The sequence below is a fragment of the Daktulosphaira vitifoliae genome, unplaced genomic scaffold (genome assembly GCF_025091365.1).
Source record: "Daktulosphaira vitifoliae isolate Bord-2020 unplaced genomic scaffold, ASM2509136v1 Scaffold_4, whole genome shotgun sequence".
Taxonomy (NCBI): domain Eukaryota; kingdom Metazoa; phylum Arthropoda; class Insecta; order Hemiptera; family Phylloxeridae; genus Daktulosphaira; species Daktulosphaira vitifoliae.
In genome coordinates this window covers 36722823-36740984 of record NW_026099575.1, presented here as the reverse complement: position 1 = coordinate 36740984, position 18162 = coordinate 36722823, and the positions used below count along the sequence as shown (strand labels likewise).

The 18162-nt window shown below is 26.5% G+C and overlaps 2 protein-coding genes and 1 long non-coding RNA gene across 6 annotated transcripts; 2 read left to right on the top strand and 1 right to left on the bottom strand.

Moving 5' to 3' along the window:
* The first annotated feature begins 3 nt into the window (after positions 1–3).
* On the top strand, positions 4–1486 carry LOC126905768 (uncharacterized). The gene is made up of 4 exons (XM_050685785.1): positions 4–234; positions 300–401; positions 523–648; positions 1256–1486. Exons 1-4 carry the CDS (start codon positions 87–89, stop codon positions 1369–1371), a joined length of 492 nt encoding a protein of 163 aa, XP_050541742.1. The 5' UTR covers positions 4–86; the 3' UTR covers positions 1372–1486.
* Positions 1487–8032: 6546 nt separating this feature from the next.
* Positions 8033–11857, bottom strand: LOC126905764 (E3 ubiquitin-protein ligase Topors-like). Of its 4 annotated transcripts, none has more exons than XM_050685775.1 (9): positions 11797–11857; positions 11078–11355; positions 10906–11018; positions 10808–10846; positions 10361–10509; positions 9830–9929; positions 9318–9648; positions 8966–9243; positions 8033–8584 (listed from the first exon to the last, which is right to left on the bottom strand). In XM_050685775.1, exons 2-9 carry the CDS (start codon positions 11327–11329, stop codon positions 8212–8214), a joined length of 1635 nt encoding a protein of 544 aa, XP_050541732.1. In that variant the 5' UTR covers positions 11330–11355; positions 11797–11857; the 3' UTR covers positions 8033–8211. The 4 variants fall into 4 exon arrangements, with proteins under 4 accessions (XP_050541732.1, XP_050541733.1, XP_050541731.1 ...); XM_050685776.1 differs by lacking the exon at positions 11797–11857 and adding an exon at positions 11606–11718; XM_050685777.1 differs by lacking the exon at positions 11797–11857 and having other exon boundaries at positions 8285–8305; positions 8371–8584; positions 11078–11388.
* Positions 11858–14568: 2711 nt separating this feature from the next.
* On the top strand, positions 14569–15430 carry LOC126905762 (uncharacterized). Its single transcript, XR_007704100.1, has 3 exons — positions 14569–14760; positions 14822–14939; positions 15090–15430. It is a non-coding gene; the product is annotated as an uncharacterized LOC126905762 (long non-coding RNA).
* Positions 15431–18162: the final 2732 nt, after the last annotated feature.

Genomic DNA, 18162 nt, shown 5'->3' with positions numbered 1-18162 from the left:
AATTATCACGTCACGACATGGTTAATTTGTAGTTGTCATGCCGTAGGTTTACATTGAATGTACACTGAGTATTTTAGTCTTCCGCAATGTTCCTGCAGTTAAGTTTATTTCTTATTTTTACACGCGTTTTAGTATCCACTGAAACAAGCCCAACTGACGGGCATTTGCTCGTGGAACATACAGTTACACATGAAAGTGCTGAAATAGCAATCCGAAACTTACAGCCTGATTTAAGTGAGACTACTAAATAAATTTTTTTTTAACTTTTTGAATTATTATTAAGTGTAAAATGTATTCAGTGATCGGTGCTGGTTGTAAAGAATGTACGAGGAGAGAAATTGAATATTGCTTTTCTAATGATGTAATCGAAGATCACTGTTGTTGCCAAAGAAAATATCATGGTAAATATAATCTTTATAGACCCGTAGCGGCATTTTTGTTTATAAATTTCTGAATGTTTAATCTATCTTATACTGACATAGTTTCTATTGCATTTCATTATTTAATATAATCTTTTTGTAGAAGTATTTCCTTATATCGCACACACTTGTTATGTGAGATCCAGAAATTGTGAGCCAACGGTTCGTGATTGCGGAGTATTTGATAGATTGTTAGCTTGTTGCTGTCATCAACATTTGGGTATAAAATGTATGTAAAGTTACACAATAAACAAATAATAATAACTGTTCAACAAGTAAATTTTTCTCTAGCATACATGCATAAAACTGTAAATAAAGATAACAGATCCCATTCAGTTAAACCAGGGTTTAGAATATTCATCTAAAAAACGAATGCAATAATGTTCACAATCTATAAAAAATTTGTATAAACAGTTATTAATCTTAACAGTATATAACTAATGGTAAATGCCATTAGTCGAGTTAAAGTCAAACATTTTTCTTCTTAGGTATTATCATAGAAAATAGATAAATACAATTTTTTTACATTTTGAGAAGATTAACCAGAAATTCTTCTTTTTTTAGTGATTCAAAATAATTGCTTAAATTTTTTATTAAACAACAAAATTCGTTTATTTATCGAAACTAAAAATGAATATATTTAAAAAATTATTATTTATCATATTTTTTAGAGTTACATTAAAATGAGAATATAAGATTTGGGTAACTGTAATTTCGTATGAATTATAATCGCATGCAACAAAAGTAGTATTAATTTGTGTTTTTTTATATTCTTTAAAAATTGTAATTATATTTATTCGTGCTAAACTATTTTTTTTTAATTAAATATTTTTTAGATAGAAATCAGTCATTGGCTGCCAACAATTCAACTAATATTGGAAACAAATTCAGTACACCATTAGCCTTATTGGGGTTTTATATTTTATTAAGAAGAAACAGTTATTTATTTTAACTTTGGTTATTGATTTTTTAAAAACTCTTTTTTATACATAATTAACCCTAAATGATCTAATATATGTAATAAAAATAGACAATTTTTTTTCTAAATATATTCATATATCTTGTTATGTGTTTAAATTCGTTAATGATGCTTTGTTTTATAAATGCATAGAACAACCAGAAGGGAATGTAATTTAAATTAACATTAACTCTTGCAGGAAATGACAAAAGCATGTTTAATTTCAAAACATTTAATTACTTTTGGACCAGTATTCCGAAAATTATTAACATTTTATTGTGATGACTAAAGGTAAGACACAGGTATTATTATTATTATCACTAGTAAATTCTAGCGATGGACATTTTCGAATATTTTAAACTATCGAATAACTATTCGAATTGTTTTTATACAACTGAAGTTTATTTTTAGCATAAACTATCGAATAATTTTTAATATTATTCGAATAAACTACTTAATGGTTTTAAAAAATATTCGATTAGTTCTACCTAAAATTTTTATTAAGTACACTTAATTATAATAAAAAAATAATTAACGAATACTTAAAATAAATTATTATACAATTAATAATAGTAAAAAGTATTATTTTATTTATTTTTAGTTTTTGAATCGTTGGTAAAAATGATAAATATGGATCAATTCATTATTAAATTCGTTTTAGGTTCATCCTTTATACCTTGTAAACGTATCAACTTTATTTTTTCAAATGGCAATATACATAATTAACTAACTTATAGGTTAGATAATAATAATATTAATAAAATGACTAATCGATAACAACTTTTGGACTAGTATTGATAGCATTTTAAAAAATGAAATGAGGTGAGTCGCAGGTATATATTAGGGTGGCTCTTATTTTATTAACTTTCATTGATCGATCTCCATACCCGCCAATTTTGTTTTTTATTATATGAAAGTTATTTGTATAAAATTTGATTTTTGATGATATACCCTCTTCAGGTTTGAATCAGAGTTGAAAATTCGCTCAAAAAGGTGATTTTTCAGTTTTTGATTATTATTTTTAAGACTAACACACTGCGTAACAATGTATAGAATATAAATTATAGATTTTAATAATTTATTTTAAAATGGTATTTACAAAAAATTTTTAAAATTATTTTTACTTGCTTAAAAAAATAAATAAAAAACATAATTTGCTAAAATTCATTAATTTAATATAAATCATTCTTAATTTTCGAAATAGTCATTTTACAACAAAATGTTTCGTAAAAAAAATTTATAAAGTTAAATTTTCTAAAATATTGGTCTTATGTAAAATTATAGTCAGATTTATAGTTTTGCTGTTTTAATAACACTAACGATCTAAATAGGATTGTTTAAAATTCTTTATTCAGGGTACTACGATTATAAATAGGATACAATTTATAATAAAATAAATTTTCAAATATTTTAATATTTTAACTATTCGAATTGTGTTTATACCACCGAATACTTTATTTCTAGCATTAACTATCAAATAGCTTCTAAAACTCTTTTAATATATTGTGTAACTATCGAATATTTTTTGAATGACTATCGAATAGTTCGATAATTACTATTCGATATCAATAGTAAATTCCCGTCCGTACTCTTCCTCCCGGCTAGTTCAAAATATCAGTAACTTCCAAAATACTTGCCCAAGAGTTGTTATCGATCAGTTGTTTTCTTAATCAGATAATTTTCTAATAAATAGGCTAGTTAATTATGTGTATTGCCGTTTGAAAAATCAAAGATGACACCCTAAGGTACAAAGGAAGAACATAAAGAATACTTCATAACTAATAAATTGAAAAAATATAAGGCGCGCGTACGACTCGGATAGAAATGAATTTTTTTTGTTAAAATCGTATTTATCACTACAGAAATATTGGTTGGAACAAATGAAGTAGGAAACGTACTTTCGAGGAATGAGATTACATGGGATAGTATTATATTGAAATTAACTAATGTTGAAATTAATTATCGAGGAAAATATTCTTTGGGAAAAGTATTATCATTTATCATATTATTAAGGAATATATTTCTTCAGAAAATTAGTACCACCTATTGTAATATTATAAAATATATCGGGGATAACATTGTTTGAGGAAGCATTTTCCGGTATTTTATTATCTTTCAATATATTACCAGAAAAAATACTTTCTAGGAGGAATTATCATTATAAAATCATTATATATATATAATCAAAAAAAATATGCACATAAAGTGTTCAAAAAATCAAATCTACCTTCTGACTATTCCGTTTTTTTCTGCCTTTGAGCCAAATGTAAACAACTATCCCTCAGTAGCTACCGTTCTTACATCAGTAACACTGAGCGTGCTTTCTCAATTTAGAGAATATATATAAAGCAACACTCACAAGTTCCTTCCGTAGTCCATCTTTTTGATGAGGTAACTAAATCGCCCTTAAACAGCACTAATCTCTTTTCTAAATTCTTCTATTCAGTTTTTAAACCAACATTTACTTCTCCCACCCCTATTACTACCCCTATATCTACCAAAAACTACCAATACAACCTTCCATCAAGCTGCTCTTTTTTATTATTTGACGTTCTTTCCGCTTTTGAAGCCTTAAAAAACAACCATTCAAATGGTTTACTTTATAGGTGTCGTAATTCCCTAGCATATTCACTTTTTATTCTCATACAACGTTCCTTAAACAAAGGAACTTTCCTTACTGTTTAGAAAACTTGCTCCATAACCCTAATTCTTAAATCTAGTGACCCATCCGATATTACAAACTATAGACCAATATCCATTCTGCCCCATATAACTAAAATGTTTGAATCTTTAGTTCTTTCCTCCATCAAGAGTAGTGCTAACCATATTCTCAGTGGCAGCCAACATGGCTTTCGTCCTGGTAAATGATCAGTTATAAGCAGCCTAGTTTATTCTACTTACATCCTGGATTACATTGAAACTGGCTCACAGGTTGATGTGATATTTGCTGATTTTAAAAAGGCCTTTGACTTGGTTGATCATGGTACCCTTATTAAAATACTAGATAATCTTGGTTTTGGCGACCCGCTTCTTTCGTAGTTGTCATCTTATATGAGCTCCAGAAGTCAGTTTGTCTCCATTGATGGTGTGCTTTCTGATATTTGTATTATACCTTCTGGCGTACCACAGGGTGGTCATCTCAGCCCTCTCTTGTTCACCCTCCTTATTAATTCCCTTCCTGATTTTCTGCTATACTCTAAAGTACTCCTTTTCGCCGACGACATCAAACTTTTTCTAAACATTAAGTCTCTATTCGACTGTTCACTCCTTGAATCAAACCTTGACACCTTCTCTAATTGGGCCAAAGAGCTCAAACTTTCCCTAAATACTAGTAAATATCATGTAATGTCATTTTCTCACAAACTTTCTCCTTTACATCACTCCTACTCCCTCGAAGGCTCAATTCTTAACCGTTTACCCATTATTAAAGATCTCAACATTTACTATTCCCCTTTCCTTTCCTTTAATTTCCACATAAATAACATCATTGGTAGAGCTCTACAAGTTCTAGGCTTTATTAAAAGAAACACTACTAACTTTTCCTCACCCTCCTGTCACCGTACCCTTTATGTGTCTCTGGTTCGGTCGATATTAGAATATGGCGTGGTAATATGGCATCTTTATCTTGCAAAAGATATTCTCCGAATAGAAAGAGTTCAGAATAAATTCCTTTCTTATGCTGCTTTTCTTTTAAAAATAATCCTCATGATTACTCCCCTATTCGCTTCGCTCTCCAACTTCCTTCTTTAGCCTCCCGCAGAGACGATGCCGACATTTTCTTTATAAAATCCCTCCTAAATGGTACTATTGATTCTCCTGATCTTCTTTCAAAAATATCCTTCCGTGTCCTTTCCCACAATACAAGAAATCACTTCCTTTTCCAGTTCCCCCATCATCCTACATCATACGGTCAAAACAACCCTCTTCATAGAAGAGTGATTAACGAGTTTTGTCCTGACCATATTATTTCTTAGTTATTAATTATTTGTTTCTGTTATCTTTTTTAATTTAATTTCTAATTGTTATCATTCATTATGTTGTTGTAAATATTTAATTTTAATGTACTTGAAATACTGTCTGTTTAAGCGTTGAAAAATAAAAATAAATAAATAATATTCCATTTTAATGTATTATGTTATTATTAAAACTGTAATTACAAATTACAGATTAATTGATTTTATTTATGTGTCATGTTATACATAAATAAAGAATTTTACGATTTATTATAAAAAACGGTAGCACAGTGGGGTCGAGGCACAGTGTAGACAAGGCATAGATGGGACAAGTATTGATGATATTTGACAGTGATTAAAATCACTATCATCAGAAACGCGTCGATGCAAATCTCTAGATAGTGTTTCATTTAGAGAAATTGGTGGATTATTCCAAAAGCAACATCAACTCTTATTTCTTTGATTATATCCTAATTAGTAGTTCTTTGATATTAAAATATAATGTATGAATAAATATTAATTATAATTATTAAATTTAGTATGAAATTGATATTCAATAATTTAATATTGTAATTTAAACGGAGAAATTATAAAAATAATAAAGAAGTTGTATTTTGCTTTATTTTTACGTGTATAAAAATTTAAAGGGCTTGATACAATAAATTTCAATAAAAACTGTTTGTTACTATAAATAAATGCACTGAACTACAAGGAACTTTCATCAGTAACAAAAATATACCATTCTAAATCAACTTTTCGCGATGTTTTCAAATCTGCAGTTAGACTTTTTCTATCACTTCTAAGTTTTAATATTATTAAAAATTAGTATTTACATATAAAAAATTCGCATCGAAGCTAAAAAATTGGCTATTTAAGCTAACTCAAATTTAAAAATTTCTTTTTCGACTTTAAAAAAGTAAAAAAAAATTATTAAGTTTAATTCCTTATGTCTTATGAACTTTATTCTATGTCAATTAAATTATATAATATTCATGAAAGTTAATATATTCTCCTAACAACATATTTTAAAATAAAATAAAGTACAAAACCTAGAATTTTAATAGAAAAATAGCATATTTTTGAATACGGTAGCCATTTGCGCATAGAAGATAGGTCGTCGGGACAAATTTTTTTTTTCATTTTATAGTACATAAAATAAGCTTTAATTTTATATATGTTTAAAGGATGCAGTATTTCCGGAACACTTTTAAAAGTTAAGTTGAAAAAGTTTTATTTTTAATACAATATTTCAAGTTTTGAACGCTCCCTATATGGGGAAATTGTCCAATTTTAATAAAAAGTATGTCAAATGAAAGATGTACTTATAATGATTTAGAAAAAAAAATTTGTGTTGATAATTACATTTTTCGAAAAGTTATAGCACTTTTAAGTTGAAAATTTAAAATCGAAAATTTTAACACAAAAATATTGTTTTTTTAACTACAGCAGCCGTTTACATGCAGAAGATAAATGTCGGGACAAATTTTTTTTTTTCATTTTGTAGTACATAAAATAAGCTTTAATTTGATATATGTTTAAAGGACGCAGTATTTCCGAAACATTTTCAAAAATTGAGTTGAAAAAGTTAGTTTTTGTAAAAAAGTTGCTATTTTAAATCCACCCCAATGAGCAGGTTCAGTGTTAGATTTTCAAAAAAATGATATCAAATGAAAACGAAATATCTAAGGTTTTAGTATAAAAATAAATTAGTTGGTGGATACACATCGATCGAATATGCTGTCAAGAAAATGTGTTTTTTGATTATTCATGTTATCGTTGTGTTACATCGAGTTGTTGTCGGTTTTTCTCTCTATGTTACCATTGTCGCAGCCATCTTAACGCTTCTTCTGATATAAGCTCTATGGCGTTTTTGCGAGCTAGTAGTTTTGTATTCGTTTTACTGTAAAAAGAAAATATCACCTTTGCGATTTTCGTACCCTGTGCGCTCAGTTTTATCGCCGCCGGGTCTATATATTTTCTGAGATACATCACAATACCTTTGACAGCATACTGTACACTTTGGTCAGCGACTTGCATTCGACAATTGATCCTTTCAATATTCAGCATTATCATCAGCCGTTTACATTTAGCAGATAAGTATAATGCTTGTTCATTTATCTTTCTAAAACTCACTTGTATAATTTATTATTTGTTTATATCATCGCCTTTGTGGCATTAGTATTAAGTGTCCCCCCAATCTACATTGGTGTATATAAGATTTTATATTTATTATATTATACATTTAATTTTTATAATTATATCTTGTGAAATGCATTCAACATTCAAACATACAGTCCACTCATCTTATTCTTTATCCTCGACATAGCTAAAACTTAAGACAGAACAAAACCACGAACGTTAACGAACCCGCGTGAATACCACCGGGCGCTGCGTTCATACACTTGTTTTAGATTTTTTTTCTTTATAAAAAAATCAAACGAATGTAAGGTGAATAATTAATAATGAAATATTTATATTCATTAGAGTGATACAAGAGTGTATATAATAAAAGAAATCAAATCTTTTAAAAATCATATGAAAAAGTTCTTATAAATAGATTTTTACATGTAATAATATGTTTTGATGTTATAAGCTGTTCGATTTTTGAACCCAATTGAACTCTTAGTGTTCAATGGGGTTCACTTTTTTTTATTAAAAAAATAGGAGAAATTAGATCTATAGGATAAATAATGTCAATACATTAGTTTGAATTTTATATACAGTTTAATCATAAGTTAAATACTTTAAATAAATATAATCATATACAATTTAAAATTAAGACAAATAACTATTAGTTATAAAATACATTTTTACTGAATAGTAGTTTAACAATACATCAGATTATTAAAAAAAAAAAAATTTACAATTGATTTTGATTGAGCTACAAATCATGTGATTGCTGAACAGAAATATGACCTCTAAAATCTGTATCATCCGAAGAAGATGATGAACCTGAATATGATCGACTTCTACTCCTAAAACGTACATCAGATGGAGTATCCATATTCTTCTTTTTCTTATTCTGTTTGCTCTTTTTTACCTTCTTTTTCCTTTTTCCATTCACTATATCAGCTTTCATGCGCAATGCTTGTGGCTGATGAGTAATAGTTGCTTCATCATCAGATGATGAGGATTCTATTGTAATACTTCTTCGGCTTGAACTAGATGAAGATCCAATTCGAGATAAGTGCACAGGACATCCAGCTGTATCAGCTAGTGGAGGTGAAAATAATCTCCTTCGTCTAAGATTATACCTAAAATTAAAGAATAAAAATTGATGTACTACAAATAATATAAAAACAATTTATTTGACTTGATTAAAAAAATGGTAAAAAATAATTCAACAGAAAAATGATTTAAGAATTGTTTAATTAATTAATTTGAATATTGTTTGTTAGAACAGGGAAACTGTATTATGACTTTTCATAAATAAAATGCCATAATATAATATACAGTGTTTTAGACCTAACTAACATTTTACCTTAAGATATATTTGAAGATTTGTCATTTAGATCTGAAACACCTGTATATGGTAAGACCTTACCATTGTCATAAGTTATAATGACAAAACATAAGAAAATCATCACCAAATCTAAATATTTTTCATATTAACTTTTATAAAATAAAATAGTTACCTATTAGTAGGACGATCTAAGGAATTACGTATTCCTGTAGAAGTAGATGGTTGATCTCTAATTGACAAATCATATGTATCAACAGGTCTGAATGGTTGACTAAGAATTTCAATATCTGAATCTTCACTAGTACTCCTGCTTACCACAGTGACTTCTTGTGCATATTGTATTCTAATTGAATCTGAATCACTTTCAGAATCAACAATATTTGTATCGTTCAAAGATGGCAGTGTCCTAACATTAGTAGGTGGATTAACAGGAATTTGTAAGTCAATGGTCTAATAAAAAATAATTGTTATAAATACGATAAATTATGCTATATTCAAATATGTTTAAATGGATATTAACTTACATTTATACCATTTTGAAGTGATGGAAAACCTGGGCGACTATTATATCTTACATTACGATCATAATCAATCATATCATATGGACTAGTAGCATAATTATGTAGCTCATGACAAAAATGATCAGTATATTCACCAAGAAATGGTTTTAAAACAGCAGTTGTAAATGATTCACGAATTTCATAATTTATAATTGTTTGCATAATTATATTTGTAATATAGTCTTCATCATTCGGATTATCAGATCTTAAACCTTCAGATCTTTCTATTTCTCTAATGGCCGAAATATCCCGGACAATAAAACCAACCAATCGATACATTTGAGCTGGATTATCTCTAAAAAAGAAAATAATAATGAGGATAGTAATTCATACATACTAATTACCAAAGTATAATTAATTTTACACATAATACTATTTCTTTGCGGTAATAATTATTAAAGAAAAATTAAAAGGATAGTATCAGATTTAATATTAATAATAAACAATACTTTTATTAATTATAACCTCTTGTGTACCTATAAAATGCTGAACTGCAATCTCTAAAGCGACCACTTAAATCAGGCAATGGTACAGCCCAAATATTGTCAGTATACACACGAACTCTCATAGTTTGACCTAAAAATCAAATAATTATAGGTTAGAAGAGTTACATAATATTTAAATAGATCTATATAGGATCTTTATTCACAATACAGTTGGTACCATAATAATAATTATGGTCTTATAACATTTTTAAAGTGCAAATATAGAAGAAAAACTTATTTGGGGGCATGTAAGAATAGAGAATGTAGAGTAGTAGGAAAATTCACCCCTTTACTACTCTCACTACCATAATTTTATATCAATGGTGAAAGTTTAAACTCTAAGAACCACCTGTAAAAATGTTTTATTTAAATAACAAGAAAACAAAGATCAATAGATGTAGAATTTATAGACATAATTGAGAACAAATAAAAAATACTTTTAAATCAAAATTAATTTTTAAAACATCTTTTCAAAAGATGTTTCATTCTAAAGTCTAATTCACATTGGAGTCACATAATTACCATGAGTTTGCCGCCGTATAAGATGACCGTTAAAAACAGTAAAATTTGATTCCCCTGGAAATTGTCTTTGGTGATAATGAGAGTAACCACGATCTTGTTCACTTATTAGTCTTTCATTCCTTCTCACGAGATCCAACAATAAATTCATTCTGAAAAATCAAATTAAATTAAACATAGATTCCACAATTTTTATCATAATGGCAATATTGACTATTAAATTTTATTAGTATTTTTAAATATATAAAAAATAATTTATAATTATACGGAGTAAAATTTATAAAAATATGAAGCCGATGATATATTATTATTCTTAAACAACAAGTTTGTATGAAATCATAAAGTAATAATGGGTCATAATAAAAATCATTATGCAGGTTTAAAATATTAAATATAGCAGTTTATATGAAAAACATTTTTATATTTCAATTAAAATCGTATTTAACGTACCTATTAACATCAGCAAAAGGACGTAAAAATATTCTTTGTCTAAAAAAATAGAAATTTAATGAAATAAAAAATTTTAAAATATGCCATAAATTACTTACGATGCATCTCTGTCTTGAATAGGTACCTCATAAGTTTCATGAATGCCTTGTTCTGTGAATGTATGATTTATAAATTTGAAACCTTTTTTACATAATGGACAGGATGATTCAATCTAAAAGAATTAATAATTAACATAGTAATACTTAAATGTGGGTTATTTTAATAACTAACAGTTGACCATCGTTTTAAACATTCAAAACAAAACACATGCCAACATGAATCTGAGTAGCATTTATTGTTTAATTCTTCAAGACAAATAGAACAATGCGTTTCAGGTGTTTTTGGCCTTTCTAGTTGATCACTTAGGTTTTTACCAACTTTTTTTGTTACTGCTAATTCATCATCATCTGAGGTATCAGACAAATCGACAACTGGAACACCTGATGACTCATTATAGGGTTCAGTCTTGATATTCAATGACATATTACAAATTGCAAAACTATATTAACCTGAAAATATGTTTATTTAAGTGACAATACATTATATAAAAAGAATGTTTTGGTAAATAATATCACAATAATTATATTATTATTATTCATGAAAGATATAGTGTAATATTAGATATTTCTGACAACTGATATTTATCAAAATTTCAAAATAAAAAAAATTATAAAATGTGTTATTTATATAATTAAAAAGTAACCTTAATTGTATAGTACTTATCTTAAGTATTCATTCATAATAAATATATCATCTTACTTTTTAAATATTGACAATTATGGAACAACTGTCTTCGAGATTGTTTTCCAATTAAAAATATATTTTATATAATTATAGTCAATTATTATAATTTATCAGCCAAACAAGTATAGCCTTATTTTAATAAAATAGAAAAGTATCGAGTTAATACAATTTGTTAAGAGTTCTTATAATAAAAAAATTATACTTACATTTGATATAAATTCAGAAAAACTAATAAACATTTAAAATAAAACAAAATATAGTATTTTGTTAATNCTTACATTTAATATAAATTCAGAAAAAGTAATAAACATTTAAAATAAAACAAAATATAGTACTTTGTTAATTTTTTTTCTTTAATCCCTAAAAAATATAATATGTTAAAAATATTTCAACAATAATTAATTTTAAACTTCAAATTTACTTACTAAAAAAAATAATTAATAAATGTAATATACTGATTTCTTCTTAAAATATTTATTGATTCTAAAAACCTAGCAATAAAATGTATGTTTAAAACCTATTTGTTATTTATACAAAAATATAAATACTATCTGGTTAATTAAAAATGATTTAAAATATTTAAGAATCTGAACTTGAATCATTAAGTTGAAATTTATTGTGAAATTGTTATGAAAATTATAATAATTTTTTGGTAAACGATATTACTTAATAGGAAGTTTACTAAATGACCATTTATTTCACTTTTTTGTGGATTATCAATAATATTCTTGTTATAATATACATAAATTATTATAATTTTTTAATTTTACTTTTTTTTCTTAAAACTGCCATAACTATTTGAAAAATAAACGAAAACAAATAATTTTCCTTATAACCTTAGGTACATCCCTTTAATTTAATAAATTTTTTTGGAAATTTGACCCTCTACCTGCCCACATAAGTAAAATCAGAAATAGCAATTTTTGCACAAAAATTTAACCTTCGAAAATAATTCAAATACTCCGAGTTTCAAACATATATTAAAATAAAGCTTATTTTATGTACTATAAGTTATACTTAAATTATTTCTTTTTAATAACCAACGTTTTTCAAGTTTTACTTAAATTATAAAATATTATTTTTACTTAAATTTGTCATAACTTTTTCGTATTCGTAACGAAATCAATCATTTAATCAAAAATCAAATAATATCACTTGATGTATCTTCTGGTGTTTAAATAGATGCTATAATTGAAATATTCAGAACTATATTCCGTATAGTTATTTCTTATATCCTATAATATACTAATATTCAGAAATATTTCATTTATGATTTCATCCACTGATAGTTTTTTAATTTTCATTTTTCCTATGTTTTTTTTCATTAGTAATTTTTTGTTTATTATTAATTCGTATTAATTTTTCATAAAAGGCGATAGAATAAAATATAATTGCAGATTTGAAATCGGCGTAAAAGATTGATTTTTTATTTAATTTTTTTTTTCAATTATTTATGCCTATACTTAAGATCAAACATTATAGTCATATAGTAGAGGGAGATAAGTACCTTCTTTAATCTCCCCTTTAAAAAAATAAATAAGATTGAGATCTGAATTAAAAGTATACTTAGGGAACATTTTTGCAGCTTTTTATGTTCATCCAGTATATATATTAAAATTTAAGCAGCTGCCCTTTCAAATAAAAAAAAAAGTGATGTTTTAATTATTGATGGCTATTGATCAATTATAATTTTTTCATAATTGAAATCATAGTTAACTTACAAGGATCAATATAATTACATTTTTTTTTTTGAAATTATCAAAATTTCATTTTTCAGGTTCAGTAAGGCAGTTTTTAGCCACCAAATATTTGATTTGTTTATTTGGGTTTATTTGATTTGTCTTTAATAACGTCAACCAAATTATTTGTCACGTAACTATTTGCAATATATTAAGTTGGATGTCTGAAAGACAAATTAAAATATAAAAAGTGAAAGGACTATACGTAACAAATCCAACAAAAGAGCAATTTATGTAATAAGACTTTAAATTATTTCTTACTTAATTATAAGTCACCGTTGTTTCAAGATTTTTTGATTTAAATATATCAAGTCGAGTCTTTCTGGCGAAATTAAGTATCTCTCTGGGTTTTAGGTTTTTAATATCCTCTTTTTCAGGAAATGGTTTATTCAAGTAGTTTGATCTTAGTGTGGATAAGGCTTCACATTCGCACATGATGTGAAATGAGTCTACTCTCTTCTACTCCACACTTCCTGCAACAATGGTGATTCCGATACCCCCATTGCGTTAAGATGTTTAAGCAGGTGACCATGTCCTGTCAGTAGACTAGTCAAGGTGCTTATTTGATGTCTAGTCATGCCATTAAGATTACCCAGTAGTAGACCAGGGGTCTTGATAAACATTTTAGATTGTCTAGGTACTACCAAGTACTTCCAGATTTTCCTGTGCTGTTCTCTGCACCAATTCTTGGGTAGTGCTTTGAGCGATTGCTCAGTGAGTCATACCACTGGTCTGATCCAACATAGGTGTTCTCTGCTTCTTTCTTGGCTAGAAAGTCAGCATTTTCATTTCCAGTGACACTGTTGTGTCCTGGTACCTTCTACCACAGATAATATAAATATATTATTAATATATTATTTATATTTAATAGCGTATAGATAGATAGTAATATTTTGATATGGTAATTTCGTTTGCCAATTATATATCACATAGTTTTTTTAGTAATATATATGAATTTTTGGAAACATAAAATAAAGTTATATAATAGATATATCTATTATAGAACAATATTTTTTTTATGCTTAAAACCAGTTTTTACAATATACTGGAGGGGCTTATATTACGAATATTATTTTCAAGAGGGACTAAGTCCCCGTAGCTCCCCTCGATTATGCCTATATAAACTATAGTATAAAGGATAAATATGAAAAATATTTCATGACTGATGAATTTTTTTTAGTGTACTGGTATGACGGGTTGTAAAAAACATGTGCTTCGGATGATCTTGATAGTTATGTATTAGACAACAATGGCTTCATAATAATATCCGAACAGTCGCATCACACAGGACAATTTTTCGGTCAAACTGATGGTAGAATCATGGATTCACTCGTATATGACGGAATTTACAAAAAGATTACAGTGGTCGATAACCAAGGTTCATGTCAGAATGGAATTGAACTGGACACCGACTCAGCAATAGGACTTCGAGTATTTATACAAATATTAGAAATAAATAACTATTTTTATTTTAATCAATTTTTATTTTTAGCCTTTGAAACCTATTACATGGTTTATAAAATGGTTTTTGGGACGTTTGACTTGAATGGCTATTGAAACTGATTTGTATCATGTATTGTTTCCAAAATGGATTTATGGACAAGCCGATGGTAAGTAAATGGTCATTATAAAATAACATACTTAACATAATCTTTTGTTAAATAATTTTAAAAAATCGTAAATAAATTGTCAGTTTAAATTGATTTTAAGAATTAATTGATTACAATAAATTGACGATAAATTTTTGTTTATCTAATAAGAACTAGCATACGCCGATTATGATATAGATCCAATTGATGGTTCATTTCCGGAAGACAAGTTACCTGTTGACCAAAATGAAAAACCAATATTAAGGGATGAAAAGCCAAATGCTGGTTCAAATAATGACTATGGAGATTTGCCTCCACATCCCCCTAATACACGTTCCTAATATAAAGAACAACGATTATTTTAATCCAACCCACAATCATACTCTTCCGGAAGTCACGAGAACATGCAAAAAAACGGTTGATCTTTTTGTTTTATAACCAAGTAGGCTGATTATGAGTGGGTCGTTCATCTCACTTAAAGGGAAATTAACGAATTGTCATGCAACTGGATGCGAACGGTACATTGTTTTTATATTTAATTCAACAAAATCCATAAATATGAAGTTTTATTTAATCGTGTAATATTATAATTATGTTATACAGACTATTTTGCGTACAAAAAATTCCTCATAGTAATCTCATATTGTTAGTAGTAGATACTACTATTATATGTACATTATGTCCATGTGGAAACAAGCAACTCAGCATTGATCCTCAAGAAGTCCGGCATGCTGATGAATCCGGACAGCCAGTTTATTATTGTCAAGAACAAAACATGCACAGAAGAATTACTGGAAAGTGTATCAACTATCACCCAGAAATATATTTTAAAATTTTAAAAGCCTTGTATCTTTTCTTAATTCTTAATATACTTATTTTGTCTTTTAGGAAATTGAAATGAAACAGTGTGGTTCAAGTTCTGCATTAATAGTTACTTCATATTTAGTACTTTTATGTTTAATAACTGCTATATGGATAACGTAATCATCGTATTACAGCTGAATAACATAATCAGCAACTTTTTTTTCCAAACTTTTTGTGTATAATATTAAATTTATTTTGTAAAACGATATAATATTTGTGCTTAATTATATTTAAGATTAGTTGCTCTGACTTTATGTTGATTTTTTATTCAATTGGAGAGCGACTTCATTTATTATGATTTGTACTACTCACAAAATAATTTGGTAACATTAATTATTTGACATGCGTTTTTTTGTTCAATAATGCCTAATCGTTAATTTTGTAAGCAATTTCATCTTATTTTTGTATTACAAAGGCAATTAAGTAAAAAATATTATTATAATTATTAAATTATTGTAAAAACGATCATAGACAATAATTTTGTAATTTTATTTATTATTTTGGTATTAGTAATAATTAATTTATATAGATAATTAAGTGTATATGATTTTTTTAATTTAAATTATTTGTTTTATTTTTAATAGTTAATAATTCCTATGATTTAAATTGCTTCAAAGAGATTATTATATTTTCTGTTTTCTATGAGTGTACAGAAAGTTTTTGTAAATTATACCATTTAAAATTAATTAAACATTTAGAATATTGTTAAAGATGACTAGTCAAATGTAGTGTTATGTTTGCAATTAGTATACTTGGGTAATTGATATATATTTTTTGTAACATCTGTCATTATTTTATAGTTTTTTATTTTACAAAAAAATCTGTTATTATTAATTAGACGAAAGTCTAAATATATATTTCATAAGCATTTAGAATTGAACATTGTAAAAATATATGTGCATTTTTTTTTATAATTTTAAGTTTACTTTAAAGTATTTTTTAGATAGTAATTGTTCAAAAAAGGTAATGAATGTTACACTGTACAAATATCCATATATTTTAACTAGATACAAAAGTATTAGGGTGGACACAATTTTATTAGAATCATTTTCAGTTAAGCAATCAAAAACATTTAAAAAAATTTAAGACTTCTTATTATAAATCAAAAACATATATTTGTTAAATTGATTAATTTAATAAATAATTTTAAATAATAATTTACATTAAGTATTAATAATTAATAAAAATAGCAAGAAAAATAAATATTAAAGATTTTAATTAATAATAAAGATTATTTAACAGTGATTACAGTTCAAAATAGATTAATATTCAAAAAACAAAAAAAAATTAAGACTATCATAAAAAATTTGTCATTTATACTTAAAAATATATGAAAAGTAATAAATTTATAAAAATATTTGATTAAATTAGAAAGACAGTTGCTAGTGGGCTTTTTGTCGGCTTGCAACAACAATGTGTTTTGCCATTTGTATAACGACTTGCTGTAGTAACAATGCTCGCCACAACATAGGCGAGGTGTCACACCTATTAGATATGATTACCGGTCCATTGGTGAAATTTAATTTTGAGTTAATTAATAGTTTAATTTAAGTTAATATGTCGCTATATGTATAAATGATTATAATACCTAAAGGTTTATTAACCACAACTATGATAATTAAAGTTGTAAGTGATTGCAGATAAAGGATGAGGAGCCAACACCAATCTAACGGCTATTTCAAACGGCCAGTATTTTTGGGAGGGATCAATACCGATAAAGAATTTGATTTTAATTATATTTATTCTCTTTTGTCGTCTTATATAGTGGTCAGCAGTAAAAATAATGACTTGTTGACACCGATGTGTCAGAAAAAGGTTCATTCATGCATTCTCTTGCTCAATAAAATAAATAAGTAGACATCACAAAAAATTATACACGGTCCACCTTAGAATTTGTGACGTTTCACAGTTAAAATTATTTTACTATCATTTTATTTTTGTAAAAAACGTTGCATTAAATGAGAAATAAATTCGATCAAATTGATTAGATAATATGTGATAAAATATTACAACTGATTATTTAAAAAATATATATTTATGTAAAAATATTTGATTTACTGGGCTAATATAAATCGTCGCAGCAAAAACATTTTCTAATAAAAATTCACTTGTCTTAGAAATTAAAAACTGTAGATAGTAAAAGTGCTACAACAANAATTAAAAACTGTAGATAATAGAAGTGCTACAACAATTTTTTTTATATTTTTGGTGTTCAGTTCAAATTAAAATGTATTACATAGGAATATAAAGTAAATTTAATATGAAAATAATATAAAAATGAAGAAAAAAAAATCGAAAATGATGCGGTATTATACAGGGTGTTCAGTAAGTCATTGTTTGTAACAATGAGAACAATAGAAACCCGTTTCTTGACTTACTG